Source organism: Psammomys obesus, unplaced genomic scaffold, assembly GCF_907164565.1.
Source record: "Psammomys obesus unplaced genomic scaffold, mPsaObe1.curated_primary_1811, whole genome shotgun sequence".
Taxonomy (NCBI): domain Eukaryota; kingdom Metazoa; phylum Chordata; class Mammalia; order Rodentia; family Muridae; genus Psammomys; species Psammomys obesus.
Genome location: NW_026589732.1, coordinates 5,572,692 through 5,591,445, shown reverse-complemented (window position 1 = coordinate 5,591,445; position 18,754 = coordinate 5,572,692). Strand labels below are relative to the sequence as shown.

The 18,754-nt window shown below is 38.3% G+C and overlaps 1 protein-coding gene across 3 annotated transcripts; it reads right to left on the bottom strand.

Annotated features, from left to right (window-relative positions):
• Positions 1-7,659: 7,659 nt before the first annotated feature.
• Positions 7,660-18,625, bottom strand: Znf189 (zinc finger protein 189). 3 transcript variants are annotated; one of them, XM_055605402.1, is made up of 3 exons: positions 18,300-18,625; positions 17,472-17,651; positions 7,660-9,943 (listed from the first exon to the last, which is right to left on the bottom strand). In XM_055605402.1, exons 2-3 carry the CDS (start codon positions 17,503-17,505, stop codon positions 8,235-8,237), a joined length of 1,743 nt encoding a protein of 580 aa, XP_055461377.1. In that variant the 5' UTR covers positions 17,506-17,651; positions 18,300-18,625; the 3' UTR covers positions 7,660-8,234. The 3 variants fall into 3 exon arrangements, with proteins under 3 accessions (XP_055461377.1, XP_055461375.1, XP_055461376.1); XM_055605400.1 differs by having other exon boundaries at positions 17,472-17,556; XM_055605401.1 differs by having other exon boundaries at positions 17,472-17,553.
• Between the last annotated feature and the right edge of the window lie 129 nt (positions 18,626-18,754).

Here is an 18,754-nt window from a genome sequence, read left to right as displayed (position 1 = left end):
CCAAACCAAAGAAAACAACTACATCGAAGGAAACAGAGGAAATAGATAACTACACAACAACAACAACAACAAAAAAAAAAACAAAAGAAGACAAGCAATGAAACTCAGTGACACCACTAACACCACATCTAAAATAAGTAACAATTGTTGGTCACTAGTTTCTATCAACATCAACGGACTCAACTCCCCAATTAAAAGACACAGACTAACAGAATGGTTGCGGAAACAGGATCCATCATTCTGTTGCATCCAAGAAACACACCTATGCAACAAAGATAAACACTACCTCAGAGTAAAGGGCTGGAAAACTGTCTTTCAAGCAAATGGTTCCAGAAAACAAGCGGGAGTAGCCATCCTAATATCTAATAAAATAGACTTTCAACCCAAGTTAATCAAAAAAGATAAGGATGGCCACTATATTCTCATCAAAGGAAAAATCCACCAAGAGGACATCACAATTTTGAATATCTATGCCCCAAATCCAAGAGCACCTACATTCGTAAATGAAACAATATTAAAGCTTAAATCACACATTGATCCTAAAACCCTAATAGTGGGAGACTTCAACACTCCACTCTCACCAAGGGACAGATCAACTAGACAGAAAACAAATAGGGAAATAAAAACACTTACAGAGACCCTAAATCAAATGGACCTAATAGACATCTACAGATCTTTTCATCCAAACTCAAAAGAGTATACCTTCTTTTCAGCACCGCATGGAACCTTCTCCAAAATAGACCATATAGTTGGTCATAAAGAAAGCCTCAACAGATACAAAAAGATTGAAATAATCCCTTGTATTCTATCTGACCACCATGGACTTAAGCTGGACCTCAACAACAACAGAAATAACAAACAGCCTACATGCACATGGAAACTGAACAACCTGTTACTCAACGACAGCTGGGTTAAGGAAGAAATAAAGAAAGAAATTAAAGACTTCCTAGAATTCAATGAAAATGAAGGCACAACATACCCAAATTTATGGGACACATTGAAAGCAATGCTCAGGGGAAAATTTATAGCACTAAGTGCCTGCAAGAAGAAATTTGTAACATCACATACAAACAACTTAATGGCCCAACTGAAAACCCTAGAAAAAAAAGAAGCAGATACACCCAAGAGGAGCAGAAGGCTGGAAATAATCAAACTCAGGGCTGAAATCAATCAATTAGAAACAAATAAAACTATTCAAAGAATCAATGAAACAAAAAGCTGGTTCTTTGAGAAAATCAACAAGATAGACAAACCCTTAGCCAAACTAACTAAAAAGCAGAGAGAATCTATCCAAATCAACAAAATCAGAGATGAAAAGGGTGACATAACTACAGACACAGAGGAAATTCAAACAATCATTAGGTCATACTACAAAAGCCTATATGCCACAAAATTTGAAAATCTAAATGAAATGGACAATTTTCTTGATAGATTCCATCTTCCAACATTAAGTCAAGATCAGGTAGAAAGACTGAACAGCCCAATATCCCCCAAGGAAATTGAAGCAGTCATTCACAGTCTCCCCTCCAAAAAAAGCCCTGGGCCAGATGGTTTCAGTGCGGAATTCTACCAGACCTTCAAAGAAGTGCTCACACCAATTCTCCTCAAACTATTCCACAAAATAGAAACAGAAGGTACATTACCAAACTCATTCTATGAAGCAACAGTCACCCTGATACCTAAACCACACAAAGACCCAACAAAAAAAGAGAACTTCAGACCTATCTCTCTTATGAACATTGACACAAAAATACTCAATAAAATACTTGCAAACCGAATCCAAGAACACATCAAAGATATCATCCACCACGACCAAGTAGGCTTCATCCCAGGCATGCAAGGGTGGTTCAACATATGGAAATCCATCAATGTAATCCACCACATAAACAAACTGAAGGAGAAAAACCACATGATCATCTCCTTAGATGCTGAAAAAGCATTTGACAAAGTCCAACACCCATTCATGTTTAAAGTCTTGGAGAGATCAAGAATACAAGGCACATACCTAAACATAGTAAAGGCAATATACAGCAAGCCTATAGCCAACATCAAACTCAATGGAGAGAAACTTAAATCAATCCCACTGAAATCAGGGACAAGACAAGGCTGCCCACTCTCTCCCTACCTCTTCAACATAGTACTTGAAGTCCTAGCCAGAGCAATAAGACAACTAAAGGAGATCAATGGGATACAGATCGGAAAGGAAGAGGTCAAAGTGTCACTATTCGCAGATGATATGATAGTATATATGAGCGACCCCAAGAATTCAACCAGAGAACTCCTCCAGTTGATAAACAACTTCAGCAAAGTGGCAGGATACAAAATCAACTCAAAAAAATCAGAAGCCCTCCTGTATACCAAAGACAAAATGGCCGAGAAAGAAGTTAGGGAAACAACACCCTTCACAATAGCCACTAACCACATAAAGTACCTTGGGGTGACACTAACCAAGCAAGTGAAAGACCTGTTTGAGAAAAACTTCAAGTCTCTGAAGAAAGAAATTGAAGAAGATCTCAGAAGATGGAAAGATCTCCCGTGCTCATGGATTGGTAGGATTAACATTGTGAAAATGGCCATCCTGCCAAAAGCAATCTACAGATTCAATGCAATTCCCATCAAAATACCAACTCAATTCTTTACAGACCTTGAAAAAAAGATTCTCAGCTTCATATGGAGAAACAAAAAACCCAGAATCTCCAAAACAATCCTGTACAACAACAGATCATCCGGAGTTATCTCCATCCCCGATCTCAAGTTGTACTACAGAGCAATAGTAATAAAAACTGCCTGGTATTGGCATAAAAACAGAAAGGAAGATCAATGGAACCGCATAAAAGACCCAGAAATAAACCCACACACCCATGAATACTCGATTTTTGACAAAGAAGCCAAAACCATTCAATGGAAAAAAGACAGCATCTTCAACAAATGGTGCTGGTCCAACTGGATGTCCACATGCAGAAAAATGAAACTAGATCTATATTTATCACCCTGTACAAAACTAAAGTCCAAGTGGATCAAAGACCTCAACATAAAAGCAGATACTCTAAATCTGTTAGAAGAAAAAGTGGGGAACAACCTAGAACTCATTGGCACAGGAGACAACTTCCTAAACAGAACACCAACAGCACAGGCTCTAAGAGCAACAATCAATAAATGGGACCTCATGAAACTGAAAAGCTTCTGTAAAGCAAAGGACACTGTCATCAAAACAAATAAACAGCCTACAGATTGGGAAAGAATCTTCACTAACCCTTTATCTGACAGAGGACTAATATCGAGTATATACAAAGAACTAAAGAAGCTGAAAAGCAGCAAACCAAGTAATCCACTTAAAAAATGGGGAACAGAGCTAAACAGAGAATTCTTGACAGAGGAATATCGAATGGCAGAGAAACACTTAAAGAAATGCTCATCCTCATTAGCCATCAGGGAAATGCAAATCAAAACGACCCTGAGATATCACCTTACACCCATCAGAATGGCCAAAATGAAAAACTCAAGGGACAACACATGCTGGAGAGGTTGTGGAGAAAGGGGAACCCTCCTCCACTGCTGGTGGGAATGTAAACTGGTTCAACCACTCTGGAAATCTATCTGGCGCTTTCTAAGACAATTAGGAATAGTGCTTCCTCAAGACCCAGCTATACCACTGCTAGGTATATACCCAAAGTTTGCTCAAGTACACAAAAGGGATATTTGCTCAACCATGTTTATAGCAGCATTATTTGTAATAGCCAGAACCTGAAAACAACCCAGATGTCCATCAATGGAGGAATGGGTACAGAAATTGTGGTGTTTTTACACAATGGAATACTATTCAGCAATCAAAAAGGAGGAAATCATGAAATTTGCAGGCAAATGGTGGGATCTAGAAAAGATCATCCTGAGTGAAATATCCCAGAAGGAGAAAGACAAACACGGTATATACTCACTTATATAGACCTATAAGAGATGATAAACATAATGAAATCTATACACCTAAAAAAGATAATCAAAAGAGCGGACATGGGGTAAGATTATCAATCCTCGTTTTGAAAGACAGATGGGATGCACATTAAACATTGACAGGAGTCTACTGAGCGCATTTGAAAAACTCTAACTAGCAGTGTTTTCAAAGCAAAGACTCATGACCAAACCTTTGGCAGAGTACAGGGAATCATAAGAAAGAAGGGGAGTTAGTCTGATGAGGAAAGGATAGGAGCTCCACAAGGACCAAACATATCTGGGCACAGGGTCTTTTCTGAGTCTGACATGCAACCAAGGACCATGTATGAATGTAACCTAGAACCTCTGCTCAGATGTAGCCTGTGGTAACTCAGTAACCAATTGGTTTCCCATAGTGAGGGGAACAAGGACTATTTCTAACAGGAACTCAATGACTGGCTCTTTGGCCTCCCCACCCCTCAAGGGAGGAGCAGTTCTGTTAGGCCACAGAGGAGAGCTTTGCAGCCAGTCCTGAAGATACCTGATAAAACAGGATCGGATGAATGGGGAGGAGGTTCCCCCTATCAGTGGACTTGGCAAGGGGCACGGTAGAGATGAGGGAGGGAGGGACTGGGAGGGAATGAGGGATCGGGACACGGCTGGGATACAGAGTTAATAAAATGTAACTGATAAGAAAAAAATAAAATTAAAAAAAAATTAAAAAAAATTTCCTGAATTCTGGCTGGGATACAAAGTAAATAACTTGTGATTAATATTAAAAAAATTAAAAATTAATAATAAAAAAACAAAAAAATTTCCTGAATTCTGGGTAACATAAAGAGAACTGTTACATGATTTAAACTTAGTTCCTACTATCTCTCTGATCACCAAATAAATACATTAATAGATATTGAAATAAAATCTGACTATAAACTTAAGAGTGTAACTGAGAATATTTTGTCTCTGGGGGAAATACGATATCTTCATGCCAAACAAGCTTACACGCATAAAAGGACACAGAAGCCACTGGCTGGGGGTTGGTAGGTGGGGAGGAGACACTAACTAGGTGCTTGTAACACAGCAGGAGGTGGCATCTAAGTGAGATAGATGAATCAAGGGAAAGGGACACTTAGACAACACACTGTTGGCTGGAGAGATGGCTCAGTGGTTAAGGGCAGTCTGCTCTTCCAGAGGTCCTGCGTTCAATTCCCAGCAACGACATGGTGACTTACAACTATCTATAATGTGATCTGGTGCCCTCTTCTGGCAGGCAGGTATACATGCAGATACAGTGCTCATATACATAAAATAAATCTTAAAACACACACACACACACACACACACACACACACATACACACACAGCCTTTGTGTCAGAAAATACTTTGATCAGTTTCTAGAGGATATATTTGAAGACATAAATACTAAGATCCAGAAAAGAACTTCCTAAATGGTGAAAGAAAGAAGCTTAAATATTTGATTTTTTCCCCCTCAAAAGAATCAGGGTGTGGATGTTGGAGTTAGAGAAACAGGGGAAGGTAAGTGAGAAAAAAAAAATCTAGAACAAGTTGTAATTATAGAGAGGTAACTGAAAGACCTTCAGAGACAAGGGGAATCATTAACCATCTAAAGATACTTGTGTTGTGAGGAAAAACTGAATTTCAAACATGGGTCTACATTATGCCTTATAAAAACGAGATACTGAGACTTTTTATTAATTCATACTGTATGTGGCAATAACAATACAAGCTTTCAAAAGCTTACAGACATCCAGGGAAGGCAAGGCCAAGAGCCAAGCCAAATCTGGCCTGCAGGCACACCTGATTTAGCTTTTTAGGGCTCACAGCAAGAGGAGCAAAATGAGTCCCAGGGCCCCAAGCAGTCATTTGATGCCTTAAACATTTCAGTTAGTTGAGACTTAGCTACCATAGTTTTAACACTCCTCTTTGAAGTGAGCAGATTTTAACTTAGTGTGTAGGCTAGTTTTATGTCAGCTTGGCCTGTGAGCAAGCAGGGGAGGGCCCAACTCACTGTGGGGTTGCCACTCTCTGGGCAGGTGATCCTGGGCTGAGCAAGCTAAGGGGAACAAATACACTACATTCCGCCATGGCCTCTGCCTCATTCCTGCTTCCTGTCAGGATGGAGTGTAAGTATGAGATGAAATAAACCCTTTCCTCCTCAGGTTGTTTAGTCATGTTGCTTTATATCAGTAGTAGAAACCCTAACTACATTCAAAAGCTGGCTTTACCACCCCCTGGTTATGGAACCATGAACACACTACACACTGTGGCTGTTTCATCTATAGATCGTGTTTTTTCATTTGTCGAGAGAATAAACAAAAAAGTACATCTCAACAACAGACTCACAATCCACTATTCACAGTTCAAAAATTAAAAATGTCCTGAAAACATAAGGTTCTTTTTTCCACCTAAGTTTGCAGGAAATTATTTGGTGGCTGTCTGTCATCACCGGTGTGATAAAGATATTAATATGTGTTTGGGTCACTGCCAAGGCCTGGTGTTGAGTTATGTAATAAATGTTGTTAGCATTACATTTTCTCCATAAAATCTGAAAAGATATGCTTTTGGAAACATATGGCCTCAAGGCCTTAGGACAAAGAATTATGGACTTGTTCTTAGAGTAAGATTAGCATGTCTAAGCTTTCAGTAAAACACACTTTGCTTTAAGGCTTTTTTTTTTTTTAAATTGAGAGTTCTAGGAAGACTCATCATTAGTTGAGACGTTGACCTAGGAACCACTGGTATCAAATAAAATGGGAAGATCTAGGGCAGATACAATTCAACAAATAGGGTAGTTTTTAATATTATTTTGTGTATTTGAGGTTACGTGGCTGCCGAGTGGAAATGTGGAATTCAGAGGACAAACTGCACTTTTCTCCTTCCACCAGGAAGGCAAGTCTTGGAAGCCAAGGCCTTTATCTGCTAAGCCATCTAACATCCAGAATTACTTAAAAAAATAAACTATGTTTTGCAGTCTAAACTATATACTGACAATGTACTAACAGAATGCACAGGCAAGCATATTATCATACATATACACCTTCAACATTTATATGAATAAACACAATGTTGGAGGTGAGAAGGGAGCTTGGAAATTAATTTTAGAATAGGTGGTATATAGGGAAAAGGCAATTTGCCCAAATTAATTGGGTCTGAGTTAGGGTTCTGATGACTTAGAAAACTATACTCAGATACTGAAGAGACCAAACTTAATCTTATGCAGAAGTACTCCAGGAAAACATTATTGAGTCATAAGGAGAACAGGAGTAATTTCTTTTAAATCTATGATTCTGATTTTTAAAACACAGTAGTCTATTAGAATTTATATTACCTTAACTCAACAAATAACACGCAAAGCAAAAACCCAAATAGGTTTTAATGATTAAGATAGAGAAATCATTAGGTATATAAGTATTAACTAAAGGAGGACTTAGAATCAAGAAATAACTTAAAACTGGCATGCAAATCTACCATAAAACCTAAAGCAATACGAAAATATCTCCTCTTCCTAGCATATACTTTAGGTCTTTTTTTAAACTTCCAATTCTTGGTAATCAAAATTTGTCCAGGTTCACGGTCCTGATTATGCAGAAATAATAAGCTTATGTTGATATAGTATTACAGATTTCACAGATGAGACAGCACAAAACAAACCAGTAACTTTCAATCTTTTGGGGCCCACTTTGAGGGTCAGGAGAAGGCACTCCCAAAGATTCCTTGGTAACATGTTTATTGGTTTACTTACTTAAAAATACCTTTATAACTTTATCAACCTGGGAAGCACTGGAGCTCCCACCTTTCACAAACTAATTTTCCACACAACTTTCTTAAACAGTGAAAAACACTGTATGGTGACTTTGAAAACATCTGGGCTTTCAAGAATTACATTTGCTTAATCATTGGGGTTTGACATGAACAGCTAAATCTCAAGGAGCTGAACAGCAACTACAGGATATAACATAAGACTTTTAAAATTATTCCTAGCTTTTCAGTATCAGTTGCTCCCAGTTCCCTTACCCTAATTTCACTTTGTCCTTCAGAACATTTCCCATATGCTTTTCCCAGTCAACTTTACTGAAAGGCTAGAGGCTTAGATAAACCAACATATCTGTGTGGGTACGAAAGCAACACGTAATCACAAGTCAGTTTCCCACAATGCCCACTATTCATAGGAGCTTCAGAAACCAAGGAGAATTTGCTTTATCACTAAATTTGACCCATGTTAGGCCATACTAAAACTGCACTTCGGTAGCTAGTTTCACATTTGAGCATTAACATGTCTATAACTTTACTGCATCCACATAATGTGCAACTTTTGATGCTGAATTAAAGAAATCTGACAATTAAAGGCCTCACCACAAGCATCACATTCATAAATTTCTTGGGTTTTCACCTCTATATGGATCTTTTGATGGTTGACAAGGCTACGTTGTTGACTAAAGCTTTTGTCACATTTTTCACATCTATAAGGTTTCTCTCCTGTGTGTATTCTCTGGTGCTGAATAAGACCTGAGTTCCTGCTAAAGGCTTTCCCACATTCCTCACATTTATGGGGTTTATTACCAGTGTGAACACCTTGATGTCGAATAAGATTACAAAGTTGACTAAAACTTTTGCCACACTGTCTGCACAAGTAAGGTCTCTCACCAGTGTGGATTCTTTGATGTTCAATAAGAAATGAGCTCCGACTAAAGCTTTTCCCACAGACAGTACACAGGTAGGGTTTTTCACCAGTGTGGATCCTTTGATGTTGTACGAGATGAGCACTAACACTGAAAGTCTTTCCACAGTCATCACATCTGTAAGATTTTTCCTTAGGGCAGACTTCCTGCTGTATCACAAGACTGCAATTTGGATCAAAACTTCCCTTAGTTTCATTGTATGGAGAAGTCTTTTCCCTGATATGTATTCTCTGATGCTGAATAAGACCTGAGCTTCTACTGAAGGCTTTTCCACATTCCTCACATTTGTGGGGTTTGTCTCCTGTGTGAATTCTCTGATGACGAGTAAGGTTGCAAAGCTGACTGAAACTTTTCCCGCACTCTTTGCACTGATAAGGACGTTCACCAGTATGAATCCTCTGATGTTCAATAAGGAATGAGCTCCGACTGAAACTTTTCCCACATTCGATACAAAGAAAAGGCTTCTCACCAGTGTGTATTTTCTGGTGTTGTATAAGGTATGTACTTAATCTAAAAGCTTTTCCACATTCACCACATTTATGAGGTCTTTCTCCAGTGTGAATTCTCTGGTGTTCAACAAGCAGTGAGTTTCGACTAAAACTTTTCTTGCATTTGGTACAGTGATAGGGTTTCTCACCAGTGTGTGTTCTCTGGTGCTCAATAAGGTGTGACTTCCAGCTGAAGGCTTTTCCACAGTCACTACATTTATGGGGTTTCTCCCCTGTGTGAATTCTTTGATGTTTAACAAGGCTCCTTCTCTGGCTGAAGCTCTGCTTACACTGACTACACTGGTAAGGCCTTTCTCCAGTATGGATTCTCTGATGCCTAATGAGGGTGGAGCTCACACTGAAGGTTTTCCCACAGTAATTACACTCATATGGCCGTTCCCCAGTGTGAATTCTCTGATGTTCAATAACAAATGAGCTGCGACTAAAGCTTTTCCCACACTCATTGCACTGAAAAGGTTTCTCACCAGTATGGACCCTTTGATGCTGAATGAAATGAGCCTTGCGGACAAAACTCTTGCCACATTCTTCACATTTATGACACTTCTCTTCTGAGTTTGGTCTCTTACAAACATTAGAATGTCCTCTGAACATTTTCTGTTCCTGGTTCAGGGATTCACGTGGTATTTCCCATAAGAAGATCCCTCTTTGTTTATCTAATCTACCAACAAGTTCAAAGGCTTCTCTTCCTATAGGATCCTTATCCATTTCACTTTTGATTCTTGTGACTAATACACCCTGTGGTTCAATGTCTTCCTCAATTTCTTCTTTCACAGTTGCCTCTTCATCTTTATTTCCGTTTAAGACATCTGAAATATTTGTAAAAAAAAAAAAAAAAATCAGCCAAAGAGAAATTATTAGGAAATCTAAGACATTAATCAACCTACTACAGCTACTGTGTATTTTCTTTTACCACATGAGTTTTAAAACTAGCTCATAATATGTATTTTATCAAATAATTTTTAACAGGCAAGATCTGAGCTCATGAGATTCTGTTTAGCATTTTTAAGCTAGTTAGGACTATATGTGTGATATGTACTTGGTTTGGTACTATTGGCATTATTTAATATTAGTTATCTGATTTATTTATTGTTGTTAGTTTGTACAGCATTGGGTCTATCAAAGAAAAGATAACATGGGAAGAAACTAGTAAGTTAAGGAAATTTAGGATGAGAAAGCATTATTGAGATATGAATAGAGCAACAATTGAGAGAAAAGAACATATAGGAGGATCCTAAGAAAGATGAAAGACAAATACTCAGGGGATTCTACAATTAATTTGTTGACCAGAATTTATTGATTTGGGGCTGGAAAGATGGCTTAGAGGTTAAGAACACTGGCTGCTCTTCCACAGGTCCTGAGTTCAATCCCCAGCAACCACATGGTGGCTCACAACCATCTATAATGAGATCTGGTGCCCTCTTCTGGCATTCATGTGTATGTGCAGACAGAATACTGTACACATAATAAATAAGTAAATAAATCTTAAAAAAAAAAAAAGAATTTATTGATTTTAAGTTACAAGCCAGGATTCAAAGACATAAAACACTACCAAATAAAATGTTAAGTAAACCTGGAGAGAAAGTATCAATAAAAATTATAAAATATTAAGTAACAGCAATCACAATAAATAAAGAATTGTGGTATCTATCCATAAGAATAAAATAAATATAACTATGTTCATAATCTAAACAAATGAAAAAAATGATGTCATCTAAAATAAAAGATACCTCAATTTTTCAGCCACCTAACAAAAATGTTGTATAACTTGAAGGGAAAAAAGATATAATGCTATATGATAAGACAAAATACCAGGCTGATTTTCTATCTCTAGCTTTTTGATAACTCCACTTCATATTTGTCCCTAAACAAATTCCTTTTCCATAATCATCTTTCCCCATTTTGTAGTCTTCTAGCTTTTTAATTACTTCAAACATTACTAAGCTATTATGTACCACCCTCCCCCAATTAAAAAAAAAAAAAAACTTATTCCTCTAAGCAACTACCAGAACCTTGACTTCTTAGGTTAGTACCTCCTCTCAAATTCACTTCACTGGATTGCTTCCTTTAATAGAACAAAAAAAAAAAAAAAAAAAAAAAAGTAAAGTCTCTTCAACTTGCTGTCTCTGCCTATAAAAATTGTCTGCAACAGGGTATGTATATGTCATTCATGTCCCAAAGCAACTCACTACCTCTCCTGATCCCGCTCTCCTCTAAAAAGGTGCTCAAGCCTTTCCTCTTCTTACTTTCTATTGGCATCTTCCTACCATGACATGACAGCTTCATTTTTGAGCTGGAAATCTTTTTTTCTTGACAGAAGCCACCTGATAGAAAATCTTACATTGCAGCTTTCCATTGTTTTCCTTACTTCCTCAAATTCTTCCTATTCAATCCATTCTGTAAGCAACACTGAAGTATATTTTGTTTCTAGAACATAGAGAAAACTCCTCACCAAATCACTAAATACTTTCAAACAGGGATTCATAGATTTTATTTTATTCAGCAGCATCCAACATTCTTGATCATTCCATTTCTTAACCCTGTTTCTCATTTTGGTGGTGGTGGTATTACTATTATTATTATTAATTTTCCTCCCTCTTCTTTGGCCTTTTCTACTGAATTTACCTCATTACTTTGCCTACTTTTGACAGCTGCTTTGTCACCGTAACTCAGTTTTATATCCCAATAACATTGTTCTATAAGTATATCCACCATTTAAATGTCTCATATTATGACCATCATCATCTCTTAATGGTTCTCCATTTCTAACTGACATTATTACCTATTATTCTCAAGTCCTAGCTTTCTCTTTTTTCTTACTGTTAATCACCAAAACTATGGATCTCTTTCTAATATCTACTTCTAACTTTAACTCTCAAAATAAGGTACCCATTAGCTTTATGGATTCCAGACAGATATTCAGAAATAAAACTCTATTCATGTTATTACCTGAGGATTCACCAACCACATCACTTTAAGAGCAATTGACAGCTCTTTTTGATAATGATATTATAATGCTCAGAACTCTTCATGATATGGCCTCTATGCCTTAATCAACCTTTTGTGTGTAGCTATGATACATTACATGTATATATGACTTGCACTGTCTTTCATTTAATATTTAATCCTTGGTCTTCGAGACTTCAGCGAAAGCAGTTACCTGAAAAGGTCTTTGCAAAGTTTACTAAATAGATATAGGTATTTTATCTTTTTTAATGCCTTTAATGCCAATTTCTTTGTTAATAACCACAGTTAAGTAAAATACTTCCTTAGAAACTACAGTTACTCTGTACTTTTTGGCTGTTTATTCAAGGAAATAAGATAAAATTCTCTGTGTGTGTACTGTCTTATAATCACAAAACAGCTAGTAAATAGTATAGAAAAATGAAATATTCTGTTTAGCATAGTAGCAAAAGAAATAAAATACCTAAAAATAAACATAACTAAAAATGTGCAAGATTAGAACTATATATGGTAGTGTACTCCTATAATTCCAACACTTAGAGATTGAGGCAGGAAAAATTATAGCTTGAGGCTAACCCCTACTGATAAGATCAGGCTATCTTGGGCTACACAGAAATACTCTGATTCAAAACATAAAACAAAACAAAAAGTCAAATTTATTGTAGTGGTGCAGGTCTGCAGACCCAGACATTACAAAGGCTGAAACAAGAAGACCACTTGAGGCCCAGAGCTTGAGACCAGCCTGGGCCACATAGTGAGATGCCCTGACACCACTAAACAAAAACAAAAACAGAAAACAAAACAGCAGATCAAATTTAAAAAAAATAATAAAGTACAAGATCTAAAGAAATTATCCATTTTTTTTCTGAAAGATAAAAAAGAGTAAACAGAGCCAACCAAATGATTAATGACATTTTATTATAAAGACCACAATTCTTCTCCAACTAATCCATAACTATTAATATTCCAATCAAAATTATGTGGACTCATCATAATAAACCCTGATGAACCTAACTTCAGCTGGAAGAATGTAGACTCCTGGTTAATTCAGCATCTTCTAGAATAGGGTATTACACAATTTGTCAGACTTAAAATGGAATGCTAAACTAAATGAATCAATGACATTGTCATAAATATAATAAATATGTACTAGAATTGTAAACTGTGAACCCAGTTTCTAAAAAAACAAATGTGTAGACAGAGGAGGAAAGACTTGTTGGCCAAAGAAAAAGAAATGGCAAAAAAGTTCTATGGAGTGAATGTTGCACCCTCTGTTCAGGTCCTAAGCCCCCGTGTGTTAAGATTTGGAAGGGGGTCCTCTTTAAAAAGAAATCAGGTTTAGGTCAGATCACAGCAGGGTCCCATGATAGAATGTAGAGTCCTTGAAAGAACAAAGACAAACATCCTCCTTACTCTCCTATACCATGTCATATGAGGGCAAAGTAAGAAGGGAGCATTTTCATTCAAGAGGCTCTCCATCAAGAACTCAGTTTATCAGCACCATGAGCTTCAACGTCCCAGTCTGTAGAACTATAAAAGATAAAGAACTGTGTTTACACCATCTAGGCTACGGTCTTTTGTACAGCAGCTCAATTTGACTAAAACAGCCCAAGTCTTTACTTGTGGAGACTGACAATTTCTTTAGTACTATTCTGACCAGGAATAGTCATGTCTATATATTCTATAAGACATATGTCCCTATTTAAAAAATCACTTTACTGGCTTACACTAGCATGAATTAATATCTTTAATTAAAGAGTTAATAATATGATAGTTCAGAAGATATTGGTTGATGATAACATGAATATAAATCAACTTTAGAATGGTAGTAGTTATACTTTTCAGTAAAGAACCAGATATTATTTTCACTGTAGCTATGGTTCCTGCTAGTATAGTTCAAAAGTACATCAAAAAGTGGGTTTGTTATCTCAGCAAAAACAGGCTGTGGGACAGATTTGACCCATTGGCCATAGATGATAATTTTGCTATCTAAAAGATTATACAATGGCCAGCTTTTTTTTGGTTAACAAAATGGAAGAATGGAGAAGAACCGGAATTTGTAGGGTCTTGTAGGGCCTAGCATAGTGTTTAATAGCTGAAAGAGTATTTTAACTAACTGAGGAGAGAACAGAGTCAAAGGAAAAAAAAAAAAACTGAGTTCAATGACTCTCGGTTCTTAAAAAATCTGGTATGAGTCATTGAAATAAAAGCCACAGAACGGAGTGATTAGCTAATACCTGTACCATCAATATAACTATTAAAATGTTAAAGAAAAATCAACATGAAAAAGTGTAAAGAGCCAATATTATAAAGACTTATGTTGTGGAGTGTCAGATGAAATGGAAGAGAATAGTCCATTGGACCAGTAGAGTAACAGTGACCTCTGGTTAAGGGAGCACTCTTCAAGGGAACAGAAGTAGGATCTACTGAAGAGCATGCAAAGACTGGAAAGGGAGAAATAATAAGCAGTGAAGAGTTCTATTTAGGATCAAGCAAAGAAGAAAGCCTTTAGGCACAAGATCCCCACAGGACTCACTGCTCTACCTTTGCCAGAAGTGTGTTCCCATATATGAGGTACAGCCAGGGATAGGCTGCTCTGGTTCTGTCAACCAGGAGGCCTCCACATGAATAAGCGGGCCAACAGCTAGACACACCATGGTATATTGGGGGCAGGGGTCATCTAGAGGCTGAATTTATGAAGTTCTGGTGTGATTAAAAATTAAGATTTTGTTTTATCACTTAAAGTATCAGAAAACATCAGAATTTTCAAACATATGCTGGTACAATATCACCTTGGTGGCCAGAGCTTAGTGTAGCACTAAGGAGTTTAACACCATGAAAAAATCCAACTAAGAGAAAAGTTTTAAAACTAACTGTGTACTTACTCAGAACATGACTACTCAAGAAGCATATAATATAGGCTTGGCTTTATGGTAAGTGCTAAAAACATCCAATGAAAAAGACTGTTACTGTCCTCAATGATGATCACTGAGAATGAACATAAAGAATAATTTGCAGAATGCCGAAAGGCAGTGAAGAGAAAGTAGTAAAGAGGGGTATTTGGCTGTGCAGAGAAGACTCTTGAGATCTTGTCAGATAGAACCTACATTGTTTCCAAAAGAAGAAAACTGCAAATTTGGAACTCAACAAAGAAGACAAGAAAATCAAAAGAAGGGGGTAGGCAGGGAAGGAAACATCATCTGTTAATCGGCTTTTTAAGTACTTTATTCATGTATTAACCCAGTTATAGAAACAACAACCTAAGAATTGTTACTATTTCCATTTTTTGAAGAAAAATAAAAATGATTTCTCCTCTGTCACGTAACTATTCATGGAAAAGATGGGGATCACATATAGGAAGTAGTTTGGTGCCATAATCACTTTCTTAGATGGCACTAGTGGTGACAGCTAATGCTCTGAGTGTGGCGAAGGTCCTCCAAAGGTTTATATAGTAAGGAACAGAAGCAAAGAGAAAGAAGCAATAAAGAGTTTTAAGCAAACCATGTTTAGCGGGAAATGCCTGACATCTCAGTAGTTTGTGTGGTTGAGGCAGAAAGATAGTGAATTTGAAGCCAGCCTGGGATATGAAACAAAAACCTGCCTCAAAACAAAATAATAAAAAGGTCATAATAAGGTCCAGAAAGTGCCTACCATATCTGACAAACAACTTGTTTCAAATCTCTGTGGAACAACTGAAGGAGACTGAGGACACAAGACAAAAATCACAGAGATGGGAGAAGGTAAAGTTGTATAAAATACACATGAACTTATCAAACCTTGGCTGGGAATCACAGAAAACAGCATGTGGGAGACACTGATTCAGTTAAGTTTCTTTTTACCCCAAGCTGGGAAGACTATGGTTTAACCCCATCATAGAACAGAGGGTACTGAGGGTAAAAGCTGGGAGTGTGCCTCACTGTAGAAAGGTTGCTTGGCATAAACAGGGCCCTAGGCTTGCATGATCTCCAGCAGCAATCTCCCAATTTTATCAAGTAGCAAGAGAGAAAAAAACAGAGACTACCATCAGTTTCTGGTGAAATGATGGAAGCTGTTTTAAGGATGTGGATAAGAGGCAAAGGGGTTAAGAATTCATGTTAGTGATCTCTATTTTGTCTGTGAAATAGAAATGAAGCCCACAGAGTGACGGACTCATTACAAAGAACACACACACACACACACACACACACACACACACACACGGTGGTATGGTGGTGCATGCCTTTAATCTCAGCCCTTAGAAAGCAGAGGTGGGTGCAGCTCTGTGACCCCCGCCAGCCTTGTCTACATAGGGAGTTCTAGGCCAACCCGTGCTATACAGTGAGAATCCTGTCTCAAAGAACAAAAGATTTTAAACAAACACAAGATTTGAAATTTGCAGAGTAAGTACAGCATCGTGTCAAAGTGGCCAGAAAACATGCTAGCGACTAGAAGAGATTTTCTCAAGTTAGGAAGGAGTTGAAACCAGAGGGAAGACACGAGCCCTTCAAGGGAGAAAAAACTACATTAAGAATGAACTGGTTTAGGCAGAAAGGTGAAGGAGATGGAAATGTAAGCTTCAGATAAGCTCCACCAGGGCAAGACATAAACCTGTTTTGGCTTTTTGTTTAGTTATAGTTAATAGTAGTCAGAAAGTAGAATAGTGTGTTTTCAGACTTGCTTCTTATAACAAAATTAAGACCATGATCAATGATGTGAGTAGTTAATAAGTATGGAAAGCAGGATTGCCGAAGTCTACAAGCTCAACATCCACTGGGGCTCACCTAATGACTGGGTTAAGCATTGAAGACTAAAAGAGAAAAAAAAAAAAAAGAAAGAAAAAGAAAAAGAAAAAATTGACAGAGATGATAAAAAGAATAGATGACACAACAAAAGGACATTTTATTGGAAGGCGGAAAATAAATGCTTTGGAAACAGCACTGAGGAGCTGGAAGAATAATTAACTTTTGCCTTCCAGCCTTGAAACAAAGAAAGAGGAAGGAGGACTGGGAGAATGAGCAGCCCCCGCTGGGAGGTTTGCCAGAGAAGTGGTGTCCTTGCCAGGTTTCAGTGCAGGCCAGGAGGGGTAAGGAACACTGTGTGAAGAGAAACCCAGGCTCCAGAACGCAGAGTGAAAGGGGTGGGAGGAAAGCAGTGGGAAGATGAACCAGGAAGAGAAGCAGAGAGCAACATGGGAATGAGGTTAGGAAGCTAGGAAAGCTTGTGCTTGGCTACAAGGGAGCTAGAGGTAAGAGTCATGGAAATAATGGCTGAAGAATCAGAATCAGAGTTGTGGAACAAAACGATACTCCTGTCAGATATATTGTTCGAAGCATTCTGAGTATGAGGGTTAGCACCTTATTCGATAGTTTAGTTAGAGAAACTGCACATTCTTACCCAGTGAGGCCAGGTTTCCATAGCTGTCCATCATGACATCTTTATACAGGCTTCTCTGAGCTGGATCCAAATAATTCCACTCCTCCTGGGTAAAAACACAGCCATATCCTCAAATGTCAGCAACTGCTGAAATAGTGACTTCTGTAGTCAGTTCCAGTTGTCTCAAGGGCAATTCTACGACTGAACGTGGTAGAAGTTGTTACTTACCAAGTTATTACTAAGAGAAACAAGGTAAATAAGCGCACCAAAATGTGCCCAATTATTGGAACTGACAATTATAGCCACACACCTCAGATTGATCTGGATCTGTGCCTACCAAGGCCTGTTCTGATTTAGTTATCATACACTAATACCATTACTTTTAATTTTGTTAACAGCTTCAAGACCTCCCCAAGCTTTCCTCACCTCACTGTCCCCCTCCAATGTTCTACTCACACCAGCTTGTGACCCAATTCAACTCAATTCCATTAGGTTCGCTAAGCACTCACCTTGAGTTCAACCATCATGCCAGCTGCAGAAGACAGAGAAGATCAAAAATAGTGTCTCACCTGGGGAACTCACAAATGAGAACTAACTTGGAGCAGTCTTAATTTTTATCAATTTAGTAGCCGATTTATTAAGTTGCTATTGAAAAAAAAAATAAATAGAAAAAGGAGCCTGTGGGTCGTTTGTAAGTGAACCCTGCAGCAAGAGGTACACCGAAGGTTGGCTGGGGTCCTTAGAGCTGGAGCTATGTTCAGGAGATGGGGACTGGGGAAGAGGTGATGGTGCGGCCTAGCAGTCTCCGGAGTAGTAAAATAACGGAGATGTCTCGAAGGGGAAACTCACCTTTGGCTCCAGCGGTGGGCTTGGGGACGCCATCTCCTCGTTCAGGAATAGCAGCCACACAGCATTGGGGCTCGGATGAGGCCTAGAAGGCTGCTGGAAATAAAGTCCAGTCAATGTTCACCGGATGGGTCTGGTGAGGTCCTGCCTCGGTCTAGTAGCAGTCACGTTGCCAGGGGCATTTTAGATGTTCTGCCCGGCTGTCCCCCAAACCCAAGCCCCGTCTCCTGTTCCGCTGCGTAGTCTTTCGGATCTCACTGTAGTCTCCTCCTTGTAGTCAGTTGCTCCACTTCACAGTCAAGCAGCGCTACAACCTACCATCCCCGGACCAGAAGGCGTTACCCGGAACCTTCACAGAACCTCTCCAACTACAAGCCCCAGTATGCCTAGAGAGGTAGTCACCGCCTTTTTCCGCAAACGGCGAGAAGACTACATTTCCCGGTGTGCACAGGGACCGC